The 13,111-nt window shown below is 44.8% G+C and overlaps 1 protein-coding gene across 1 annotated transcript in view; it reads left to right on the top strand.

Moving 5' to 3' along the window:
* Positions 1-13,111, top strand: part of LOC146190161 (uncharacterized) — a 195,215-nt gene that overhangs the window by 27,339 nt on the left and 154,765 nt on the right. Inside the window, exons 4-12 of the mRNA XM_084605427.1 lie at positions 763-868; positions 1,235-1,330; positions 1,630-1,725; positions 7,143-7,232; positions 7,562-7,657; positions 8,453-8,548; positions 8,949-9,044; positions 10,998-11,093; positions 11,769-11,864. Of these exons, the coding sequence (XP_084461553.1) occupies positions 763-868; positions 1,235-1,330; positions 1,630-1,725; positions 7,143-7,232; positions 7,562-7,657; positions 8,453-8,548; positions 8,949-9,044; positions 10,998-11,093; positions 11,769-11,864 (868 nt within the window). The remainder of the gene's footprint in view (positions 1-762; positions 869-1,234; positions 1,331-1,629; positions 1,726-7,142; positions 7,233-7,561; positions 7,658-8,452; positions 8,549-8,948; positions 9,045-10,997; positions 11,094-11,768; positions 11,865-13,111) is intronic.

The following is a 13,111-nucleotide window of genomic DNA, read 5'->3' on the forward strand; positions in this document are numbered from 1 at the left end:
GCGGTATTTCGCTGTCAGTTCTATATAGGCAAGCCGGAGATGCATGAATATTTGTCTCCGCGAACATGTTTTTCCCTCTCTGACAAAATCTAATGCAATTTGAAATATCACTGTCGCGAACGTGAAAAAGATAAAAAGAAAAAGAAGAACCTGTCGCCTTTTGTTTGCAACACGGAGATTTTATTTCTGCATCGGGATAAAAGCACAAGAGAACTGATGAAAGCCTACTTCATCCGCAAAAGACATTCACAGTGTGTAAGCCAGTATTTCTTATGCTAGTTTATAAATACCTTGTATTCTCTTCAAGCTCAAGGAAGGGGGAGGCGGGACTCATTTGGTAAGGTTTCGTCCAGTGATGGTGCTTTTTTACTTTTTTTTTGTTTTTTTTTAGAATGTGCCTGCGCAAGTCCTCTCGGCTTATTGTTGCATGAGAGAGTTGTATAGAATGTGTATTTTTCTTAAATAAATTAGTTACGAGCCAGCGCTGGTCTTCGTGCTCTTCTGTTCGCCTTGCGTCTCTTTTGCGCTCTGCCGTCCAGTATTGACAAATTTGGCTGGAAATTCAGCTGCACTATGTTATGAAATGATGATTTAAGAAACGTTAGTTGTGGTGTAAGTCTGGTTCCGTAGTAAAACGGCGCGAAAGACAGGACTGGGGGAACGCACAGCCACTGACAAGCTCCTTCAGTCCCATCTTTCGCGCGTTTTTACACGTTCGCTTCAAATGAACCAACCAGAGCATCTTCTGTTTATTTTGCGTAGATTGGCTGCGCGAGTACGTTGCTTCCAAATGGAACCCGTTCATCACAGAACCGGGCGCCGGTGCTAGCGTTGCAAGTGAAAAATCGCCAGCATTCCTCTGACAGGGGTTAGTTTTCATTCCACTTTGCCGGGCGAGTGGTGTGTGTGACGTCACGCAGCCACGTGATATGACTAACGTTGCCAATACAGGCGGCTATGGAAGCGTGAAACAGGAAAAGAACCAGCCGTGCTTCTTGGGCCTCAGGCTGCTAAACCACGTTGGCACGTTTGTACGGTGAATGCTGGGTTTTAAATATGTATGTCGCCGTCTTTCATACAATATGGCAGCTTATGACTGCATGCTAGGCAGTGAGATAATACAGGCACTACCCAGTGCTATTAATACAAGGTACTCCCTCCTATTAGGAATAATAATAATTATCATCTTATCATTACATTCCAGTCTAATTAAAATGTTCTCGTTTTGCAACAGACAATAATCGCACGAGCTGCGATGAAGAAGAGAAAGAAATATGTGAGGCAGATAACAAAAAATGCGACTTCACAGCCGGGGCTGCCACATGCATCGGTAAGGGAGTCTCCCTCTGTTGCATTTCTCGCTACATTTTTCTCCTATCATTACAAGCAGCCTACCATTGTGGTAACGCCTTTTTAATGGAAGGACAACCGAGCCTCACTGAAAACTGTTCACTTCGTATGGAACGTTTTTAAAGAATGCACGAGAACTTATTATCCAGCACCTGCTTCAAATTTCAGAAAATGATTCCGATAGTTAAAAAAACCTATTCGTTAATTTACTTCATTTTATTTTTCTATGAATCAGTTTATTGCTTGATACATCAAAGACAATGCAATTCGCACTTGCAGACGACAAGCGGAAGACATGCGATGAAGACTCAAAAAAGAAATGCAAAGAGTTCGGAAAAGGTTGTGATCACAGCACTGGAGCACCTCTCTGTGTCGGTAAGGGTGTCTTGTAAGCGCAGTTGTTTGCCTGCAGCGGCGGTCACTATTTCTTAAAACATGTATAGAAAAAATACTACTGCCAAGCAGCAGCAAAATATTGGAGTGGCGTATTAAGGCGAAAGGTTCTATTGGCTCATGAATGGGGATAGGATCTCTGTGCCCGCGGAAGGTGTCACACCGTCAGTGTCGAGAAAAAAATCGATTGATGACTCATAGAATGGCTTTATGATGTAGAGCAAAGCGTCTGTACTAAATTTCGTCAATTTGAGGTAAATTGTTAATTAGAGACAGAAAAGTCAATTCGACATAAAAATAACCAAGGACGTTGATATACAGCGCACACGTCAAAACAACCGCGGATGTCGAAATTGTGCAAAAAACGTGCAAAAACGTTGCAAAGCTTAATAGAGAGATTTGGTTTGCCGTGATCCGCGATCCGCCACCGTAACCCTCTACCGTGCGTGGGCGGGCCGTACAAGCTGATTGGTCCAGACGCTGCAGGTCTATGTGCTGCCATCCAGTATGTGGCGCATCTATCGGCGTCAAGGGGATCTGGGCATGCGCAGTGGAACGCGTGGTGGCGGATTACGGTAGCGGATTGCGCATCACGGTAAACTAAAATGTCAGACCTGGTCGTTGCGCCACAAAAGCGAAAACAGTTAGTCGAGAGTAAAAGTAGGAAAAGTAGTAAAATATAACTGAGTAAAACAGCAAAAAATAAAAAAGAACCAAACGAGAAAATATAAATATTAAAGACAGAAAAAGAAAAGCAAATGAATTAAAAAGCGGCGAATGAGTGTAGGGAGTCGCAGGTGTGAATATTATTGTAGGGGGAGCTCATTAACTAGTGCAAGGCTGAGAGAACCGCTTGTAGGTCCGGGCTCAGACAGCTAGAGCTCGCGACTCGCGCCGGAGCGCTGTTGTCGTCAGGTCATCTTCTTTATAATCACCCCCCGGGAAAAGTAGCCATCCTGGCGACTTAAGGGGACATGTGGGTCATAGCAAGGTTTCAAACGAGAAACATAAGTCTCACGCCCGCGCCGTCAGAGATCTAGCGAGGGTATGATCTGCTCAATGATATTACTGACGGGGGAGGTGTGCTCAAGTACACGGTAAGGTCATTGGTTTTTCGGTAGCAGCTTAGAAGAGAGACCAGGGAATGTAGCAGACACGCGGAACCAAACAAGGGCTTGCAGAAGAACGCTGTTGGTGGGGTGAGCGGCGTTAATAGGATCCGAAGACCGGTGCCTATAAGGACTTCACCGCAAGGCGTTGAGGAAGGCAGAAGACGGCAGGAGTTGTTAGGAGAAGAGCAAACTGAAGATTTATTTTACATATTTACAGAACATAAGCGGGCAAGCCCGCGAAAGGAAGCGAGGTAGCTGTTAATGAACTGCGAGCACAGGTGAGTCACCGAAGCAGCCCTCGTAGGCTGCTAAGATCACCTTTCAGTCCCACTGTGGAACCCGCAGCTTCCAAAACGTCCAATAGGCGCTGAGCCGCTTTTTTGGCTCCTCCCATGGCTTCTTTGGCGCCGCCAATTGTTCCACCAGCACCTCACACACAAACGCGCACACATACACACACCTCCTCGCACGTGTACAGGGGATACTGTATAGTACTGCACAACAGCCAGGCTGTCCCCGTTGTTCTCTCTGAAGCGGCGATGTCCGATCTGGTTTCAGCCATCTTCAATGGCGCCGGTCAGGCGATGGTGCACCCTCCTCTGCAGCACAATGCCTGGTCTTAATGGTCATCGAGAAGCACGTGCAGCAGCTCTTTTGAGTTCACCGCCGTCTTCTTGAGAGCAATTAAGGAAGCAAGTTTCCGCAGTGAAATCACAAAACTACGAGTGCTGCTGCTCCATTTGGCCCCGCTGACCCGGTCCCTTGTTGAGAAAGTTCCAGCCACAAAACGTAGTCTTGCTGCACGGGCACCCAATTTCCCGCCGCCAAACTGGAGTCTTAGAGAACTACACCCTGGTTCGAAGCCAGTATGTCTTAATGATCACGCGTTGACACAAGCAGCATCTTTGAGTCAACAGTAGCCATCTCCCGCTGCTGGGTCACAACACGACGGCGTGCCGCGACTCCTGGTTCGCCCCGCCGCCGTGGTCAATTGGGTGCCGAAGATCAAAGGGCGCCCGGTTCGGTTGCCGACAAAAGCGCCTGACTTCAATTAGCTTGTCGGGAGGATAAGGATCCGTGCTCATTTGTACTGACGTCCCCTGTCAACACGCCTCGGCCCGCTGTTGCAAGGAAAAACCACATCCGGCATTCCAGCGGTGCTCTCCGAATTAATGCGCGGACACTCCGGGACGATTTAGGGCCCAGGGCATAACAGCGTCAAAACGATGTTTCGGCCGCCCCTGGTCGGCAGATGAGAACGCGCGGGCGAGCTTCCAGCATTCTTCAGGGTGTCAAGAGGTTTCAGATGCGGACTCAAAAGAATCGGCCCTGTAAGGAAGTATTGTGTCGAGAGAAGAAGATGGCTCACGTTCATATAACAGGAAAAATGGCGAAAAAACTTCGGCAAGGCTAGGAGAACCGCTTGCAGGTCCGGGCTCGTCCAGCTAGAGTTTGCCTTTGGCGCCAGCGCTCTGGCACCAGGTCATCTTCTTTACACAGGAAAGGATTTCGCCTTTTCGCGCTTCGAGATCTAAGTGCCTCCAGCGAGCGTTTTTTACAGAGGAAGCCGTAAAGTCAGTGCTTCGCATTTATGTGGAATCGGCGCCAGTGTTTCTAAAGTCGTACATCTGATAAAGCGCAACACTCTGATTCGCGTGAATACAGGGATATCACGCCATAAGACTCTATGGCAAGAAAGGGCGACGTAACGCAGTGGGCTATGATGACGCACTATGTTAACTGCTCACATTGTGTCACACGACCTCGCACAACTGCACCAGGCTGATTGTACATGATCAAACTGAGAGAGTGACGTCACTGCGTTCTTTGTGGGTGGATAAACGATAGTGTCCGCAATTACTGGACATTTTTGCAATTAATGTCGTTCGGCGCCACTCCGGCTGTCGATCGATTGCACAACAGCAGGGGTAAACGCTTTGCCGCACTTCGAAAGCAAAACCCCGCATGCCTTCGAAATTAAGGGTGCCTGTTTTATTTGACAGATCCGCATCGTGATACGTGCAATGAGGAGGAAGGGGAAGAGTGCAAGGCAAAGAAAAAAGAGTGCAAAATTATTGATGGGTCCGCCGAGTGTATTGGTAAGTGGCACGCTTCTCAAGTCAATAAGAACGATGTGTACGAAATGCAACGGCAGCAAATTCGGCGTACTCCCAGCCTCCACCTGCATTTTTCGAAATGAAGCTCGAAAAGAATGAGGACAAAGAAGAAGGCAGAGATACAACGCGAGCGTTTTTCTCTCTACCTTCTTCGTCGTCATTTTTGCGTGCTGCGTTTTGAACAAGGCCAATGCTCGCGGAGTTTAGCATCCTCCTCTAGTGGTTGGCATATTTCCGCAGCCTGGTTCCTATACGTCACGAAAAAGTCTACCTGCAGCCAACAGCGTCTAGTATCCGTTCCTTTTGCATTGCTGGGACGAATGATAACACGATTTCCTCTGTTACCTAAATATCATTTACATCAGCGATCACACACTCGGGGCTATTTGGTGCCAGTAGTCAGCGTAGAGCACAGCAGAAAACTGCGAAAACGTCTAGCGCGTGTTGTTATCATTGTTCGATTTCTACGTCGCGGTCTATATTATGAATGTGTGGATCTCAGCAACAGGAGCTTTTAAGGTAACTGAGATTGTAAAAACAGAAAATGTTTAACCGAGACGCAAATAAGAAGGCTTGCATAAAGTTCAGTTCAGTCGTTCAGTCGTGTCCGACTCTTCGTGACCCTATGGACATGTCACGCCACGCTTTCCGGTCTCTCACTATCATCCTAACATCACATAACTTCATCTGCAGTGCCTCGAGGATGCCATGCTAAATGCTAAATAAAGTTTGTGACCTGCTTATAGAGGGATAACGATTGTTGAGAGAAAGAAAAATTAACCCATTCACGTAGATTTCGAAATTTTTCATGAAATTTTCATTTGGCCAAATAATGTAATTTTTTTTTATACCGCAATACGTTCGTTTTATTTGCCTGTGTATGATATGTAATTTGCACTTTACATTTGAAATGCAGCTACTACGCTGCGAGAGAAACGTAATGCTTCGAGGTTCTAATTACTACCAATACGCCAAAGGAGGAATTTTCTTTTTGTCCGGTTGTTTCGTCGTACGCAATCAGCGACATTCGTAATGACAAATTCCGCCTTTTCTTCCTTTCATCTGTACCAAACTGTATTTTAATGAAGAAATGGTCTGTACAACCAGTCTGCAACCATAAAAAGCGACTCTTGAGTCATTCGAGAACGAAAATGCTTAAATAAGAAAATCCCGGTTGTACCCTCAATTTATAATAATGCGAAAACCTACGGGTACGGTTTTCGAAACGTACGAGTTTGTGCAGATCCTCTTAGGAAAGTATAGAAAAATAACTGTGTCACATATGATGCAGTATGATAGATTTCATTCTTACTGTATGACTCATTTAACTCTAGTGTCACGCCCATCTTACGCCTTTTGTCAGAGCGACGCTCTATGAGAGGGCAAAAATGGGTAACGGAGCACGTAATCCGCCTTAATTCTCTCCGCAAGAGTTCAAAAAATATGTCTGGCTTCCATCGTTGACACACTGTAAGAAGACCCCTGGCAAGGCGAGATATTAGAACGTGCTACAGCATTTGAGGCTTCATATATTTTCTAAATATTTTCACAAGTTTAGCGAAAGATCTACTGGAAGGCCCCGCTTGCTCTAATTATAATCCTAGAGATTTCATGTTATGGCCAGTAAGGTTATCATTACCACAGCCCCTATTGTAATGATGTCATGCTGAAAGAATTCGCCCGTGCACGGCTGCAAATAGCGGGTGGATGGCCCTGACATCACGACAGTAGTGCGGATAAGGTTTTCTTCCTTTGAGAGAGAGGGTGTGGAGAGGTCCGGATATGCACTGAGATTTGATTAGTACCCAACCCAAACATTGTAGTTGGGGAAAAATAGAATTCATCCCTAAGCTCCTGCCATCAGCCCCAGCCCTCGAACCAAACCACAATATGTAATTTTTGCAAACTCTTGACCGCTTCCTTCTTCCAACAGGCAAAAAGGTCGATGAGTGTAGTGAAGAACAGAAAGGTAAATGTGAAGCTCGAAAGCTGGATTGCGATTCCTCTCAAGGAGTGCCTATCTGCATCGGTAAGAGAGTATTTAGGCACTTTGCTTCTTTCACGAGACACGTCGGAAACGACGTGTGATTAAGGGCAATTTTCTCTCCCCTCCAGTTCCTACAACCGCTTTAAACGCGAGTCATATTCAACCGTGTACTCATCTTCGCAGATACGAACCGTACCATTTGTAATGAAGCCGAGAAAGAAGCATGCAAAGGAAAACAGTGCGATTTGACCGTCGGGGCTGCTACTTGCATAGGTGAGGGAGCGTGTTTGTATTTTATGGCCGCTAAATGGGAAAGTTTGAAAGCTTGTAAGAATTTTCCGAGTTGATAGAAGATATCTCATGACCCTTGTCTCACTAGTTGACTCAGTATAGTTAAGGTGCCGGTGGGTTCAATCTGCAGCGTTTCGATGGAAGCGTTAATGCAAGGCGTGCACGTTAAACACTGGTCGAAGCACCCCATGAACTCTCTCTGAGTCGCTTTGGGGTGTTGAATCTTATATATCAAACCTTTCGCTATAAGCAACGTTTTCGTTAAAGATCTGTTTGCTTCAATCCATGAAATGAGTTCTCACTTCCGACAGATGACAAGCGTGACCGCTGTAATCGAGAAGAAACGGAAGCGTGCCAGAAAAGGGGAAAAGACTGCGACTTCAGCGCAGGAGCGGCCCTGTGTACTGGTGGGCACTTCACATGAATGCCTTTTCTACTTTGCAATCTCTTGTCTGTACGTTTTCTTAACACGTGTAGGCAAATGTTAGCAACAAGCGCATTTTGTTACAGCTTTTGAGAACTTTCATATTTACAGCTATTTTGCAACACATGTTGTGATTGCAGTCCTTAGTCGCATTCAGAAGTAAACCCCACAAACCAAGTCAACCTACTGTGTGTACTGAGCGGGTTCTACCTAAATCGCGTAGGACCATCCTAACCTAAAAATATGCATTGGACAGGTTATATGTTACAAGATACCGTTGTTTCACTCGAAAGCGTAATGGGCCTTCTGTGGCGAAAAGCCGCACCTCGGTACGACAGGGAGATTTCAAGGACGAGTAAGAAACGGGCCGGCGAAAACACGTGGTGCCAGCATACGGCGGTAATCACAAGTTCAAGACCTTTCCAAGAAAGATCGGTGCCTCTGTGTTCTGAATGATTTCAAGAAAGCCGCTATTGCGTCATATGCTTAAAGCGGCTCTTAAATGTGCCTCAAACTAGAATTGAAAGAATGCTAAGCCAGATCATGGATGAGCTGAATGTGTTAAGCTTACCACTTCTGATCCATTGAATGAATAACAACGACTCATCGTCAACTATGACCTCACTGTTACATTACACGTGCCCGTGAAAGACGAACGAGAAAGAACCTAGGAGTTTCATATCGCTTTTCGGAAATATATACGAAAATCCAGTATTGTCTAAAGTGCGTACTGCTGAAACTCGGCTATCCTTATGGTTCTGCTTCAATCATTTCACAGATAAAAAGCGCGATAAGTGCAATGAAACCGAGGAAGCAATGTGCAAGTCCATGGGGATGAAATGCGACTTCTCCGCCGGTATGGCGATATGCATCGGTGAGAACCACTCATTGAAAGTTTCCGTGTCTTTGGTACAACCTGAGAGTGCCCTGTTTTAGCAAGCTGAATTTGGGGGTACGAACTAGTTCTAAGACAACACTTAACGGTAATAAAAAGCTAGCTCATTATTTCTTTCTTTTCTCCAGACGACAGTCAAGAAACGTGCACTCCGGAAGGAGAGAGAGTGTGTAGAGGACAGTTCAAAGAATGCGATTTCACCACCCGCGCCCCGACATGCGTTGGTGAGTTACCCGCCCTCCACACGCAGTTCTCAACGGCCGCCTGCTTTTTCTTTATGCTCGGCGTTTCAAGTTAGTGGTCCCGATAATATTTACGAACGTTATTTTTGATCTCAGTGCGAGGAATCACTTTCGCTTTAATTTTTGTTCCTTCGCAGACCCGCATCGCACCGAGTGTAACGAAGAAGAGAAAAAGGTGTGCAAGGATATGGGAAAAGAATGCGACTTTAGCGCAGGCGCCGCCCTATGCATGGGTGAGCACACAGTGTCAATTCAAACCCTGGTTTTCTTATTTGTGGCGTTTCCCGTCTTGCGCGGCCAAAATGCATTCCAAGTGAAAACGAGGGACTGGAGTTCATTTCATAGAACTGGTGTATCATAAAGAGCAGTGTGAAATGAAGGCTTGGCCCTGAGATAATCGGCAATTTATTTGTATGGAAGAAAAACTTCAAAGAAATATTGGAGTGTTATTCATCAAAATTAGAGCCAAATTATGTGGCAAACAATATTTTCCTTAATCTAGTTTAGACGGTACGCATAGGTTAATTTCAAGCTTTCTTATCAAGCAGCCTAATTTTCTGTTGCATGGAGATTGCGCCCACTGTAACGTTACTGACCGAATGTAGTCACACGTGTATTGCTTAAGTTTTGTCAATATAGGTAGGAAAGCAGTTTTGACTGACATGATAAGAGCCCAGCTTTTTGTTCTTTTCTTGCAGTAATGCATGGGCATACCTAGCGCGATAGCACTGCACACCGTGTTACAGACCCGCCTACGGCGTACGCGTTTACAAACACATTCGACGCCGTGAACGTTGAATTTTGCCCTCATCTCTCTTCGTCCGATGTTACTACATCTAGAAGGAAGTTTTTACAATTCATTCGTGCCACTATGAATTTCCTGTAAAACATCTAAAAGGGAAGCAGACCATTGGTTTTGGATTCTCAACTTATCTAAACCTAAACAGACACTACTAAAGCATGAAGGAGCGTAGGACAGGACGAACAGAGAGCCTCAGTTCGCTCTGTCTGCTCTAAGTTCCTTTCTGTGCTAGCAGTGTTGTAATAATGCACTAAAACAAACCCGCAGATGGCTCCTACCCTGGAACTCTTCTTACTAGTTCTGTCTGCGATTTCATTTGTTCGGGAGCCAAAAGGAAACAGCTCAGAAACTGGAATCACAAAATTTCTTATTACGCAGTTGAAACTCACTTCGTCGAGAAAAAATTGTATTCTGGAATCATCGTTCATAAGTGAATAGCACTCGTGATTATGAACACAAAAAGCTCTCTTCATACATTGCATTTCGGCTTGCAGAAATAGCATGACTGATGGTACTTGTATTTCACATTCTGTCGTTTACAGTCTTATTAACTCTCGTTTTCAGGGAGCTTAGCTTCTTCGCGTTTGCGATGCGTTGTTTACTTGCCTAGGGTGATCAACATGAACTCTTTGTCAGTGTTCATTTGAACGAGCTGTTTAGACCTCAGGCGGGATTGTACAAGTGATGACAGCATTGTTTCCGTAAAACAATGACGTCACAATGTTTGCTAACAAAATGGTATAAAGGGGCTCTGGTGGTTTCACCTGCACATTTGCGAGACACGTTATTTACTAACGTATTGATGTCGGCCAACGTCTAATTCCGTCGCCATATCTTTACTCAGAGCAACAAGCGACATGCGCAGAGTATTCGCGCTATCTCCCGCGATTTCTTGGCGCTTCTGCAAATATCAATACAAATGCTTATAATAGATCACCGTTATTATGCGTGCCTTAATTTCATGCTATGAGGCATTTAAGAAGGGAAGGATACGCAGATTATCGGGTGTAGATCACCTTATTTAAGCGCCGTTCGAGCGGCAGACATAACGAAAAGTAAAATCAGGACGCCAACGCTGTCGTTATTCAGGAGGATATAAGCTTACAAAGAAGCGCCAGACAAAGGAGTTTAACAAGTGCATGCACATTACAAAATGTAACGGACATTAGATTCCTACTGTACACAGCGAGAGCGCTGCGAGCAACTCCTCTCCACTAGATAGAAATAAAACTCTATAAAACTTCCGCTTGATTCGAGCAAAATATACATAACGGGAGATGCCAAAAGTTTCTGACATTGTGAAGGCACAATACCGCTAAAGTTTCTAAGGCATGACCTATGCCCACGCCCAGTTCTCACACGGCTCGCTCATTTATTTATCCAGGCAAGAAGCAAACTGATTGTAACGATGAAGAAAAAAAGGTGTGCAAATCAATTGGCCTGGAATGTGACTTCAGCGCAGGAGCGCCAATATGCAATGGTAAGGCACAATTCTGTGTAGGATATGCAGCTTCCGCTTTTCGCTACCTTTTTCATGGCTAGTTTTCATGCGCATATCTGTTTCCTACCCTACACGAGCTCCATATAGATTTTTGTTCTGGGTGATACTTGGAAATTTGAAACAGTTTTCTATTTTTCACAGATCCAACCCGGAAGGAGTGCAATGCGCAAGAACACAAAGAATGTAACAGTACAGGAAGGACGTGCGACTTCTCCGCAGGAACACCTTTGTGCATCGGTAAGAAACTGAGCACGCGTAGAGTTTTTTTTTTTTTTCGAAATGTTTGGCAGCAGGAAAATAGCCATAGTTTCTATACCATATTTTTTTTTTTATCTTCGTAGTGTGTGGATCATCTCACCACCACCAAAAATAATTATCCTGGTAAATTGCAGAAGAAATCGTTTCTGCATATATTCTGGTCAGACCTGTTTGGGCATAGCCGTGGCCGTGCTAACCCAACCTCACGTTGTCAAATTATGCATACATACTTGGCTGTGACTCTTATGAAATTTGGTATTCAGTTTGTTTCCCTTAATGAACAGTCTATATCGGCCCTCGGTATTTCTCGTCACGGTGGCTAATAAACCTAGTCTAAAATTGCACGAAACTGGTCACAAACATATACTTTACTGGCTTTTATTCTATTATCGACAGATAAAGAGCGGAAAAACTGCAACGAGCAAGAAAAGTCTCTATGTAAATCTATAGGGAAGGACTGTGATTTCAGTGCTGGGGCATCTCTTTGCATAGGTGAGGAAATATCTATTTGTCTTGACTGCGCATAGCTTTGGCTTTTTTTTTTGCCACTGTTTTACTGCCCTTGCAACGGGACTGACACGGAAGGACAAAGGCAGCTTCAGCCTTTTTTTTAGGCCAACCAACTATCTAAGAAAACCAGCAGCAGTGAATGCTGTGTTTAATGGGTGTGAGAGAAGCTAGATTTTAAAATGGCACCTGGTAATGTTATTAAAGAAAGAAAATCATTGCCTAAATAGCGAAGTCTCGTAGGACATTCCTGCGGTTACTCGCGTAACGGTGCCCTCCAATGCATGCAAGCCATAACGCGCATGCGCTTTACTTTGATCTTTACACAGGCGACTGGATGACACTGCGATGCCCAGAGCACGTCCTGGGCGCTTCTGGCCCCAACACTTTAGCGTACATTCATAGAATGTTCATTTATATCACGAATTGCACAAATAACTTTTATGCGCCACACCCATGTGACTCTATATATTACAAAGCAAACAAATATAACATTGAGCCCCAATGAATAATATACACTGCTACCAAACATTTTTCACTGGGTGCTTAGTGCACCAGTAAGCGCGTAGCAGGAAACCTGCAATGCGGCAACGAAAATTCCTGTAAGAACACCTCATACAGATGAGAGAACGCGCTGAGCTGGCGATCACGGTATCCCTCTATAGGAGTATAACCATAAAGCGGCGCAGAAACAAAGGGCCGACCTATGAAAAAGTGGTTGTGTCTTTGATATGGGCATCCAAGCCTGACAATTTGACGATGCGTAGGTCAGAAACATCTCAACTCATAGCGTGACCCACTCACATGTCTCCATGTACGAGGTCTCCATCTGGATTATGCAGGATGCTGCAGTGAAAGTCTTGTAGTTACCAAGTATTGGCCATTTCATGCGATTATAACAAGCAGAGGGTTTTGCATCTCAATGCGCCACCACTGAACGTTCCCCGCTGGTCGTGTATGTAGCAACCTATACACTAAATGAGACACACTATGGTATGGTAAAAAAAGAAACTGATGGTTAATACGCAGTCTATTTATTTTCTATTAATTTTATGTTTACTTCAGCCAGAATTTTTTTCTTTTTTCAATTTACGTGTTATGTGCGCTATTTAACCTGCTGCTCGTGCATCTGCCCTGCTCCCCCCTCCCCCCCCCCCCTCTATTTGCGTACTTTACTCCCAGAATCGGCTTCTATATATATATATATATATATATATATATATATATATATA

Source organism: Amblyomma maculatum, chromosome 5 (genome assembly GCF_055883805.1).
Source record: "Amblyomma maculatum isolate TAMU_Amacu chromosome 5, ASM5588380v1, whole genome shotgun sequence".
Lineage (NCBI taxonomy): Eukaryota > Metazoa > Arthropoda > Arachnida > Ixodida > Ixodidae > Amblyomma > Amblyomma maculatum.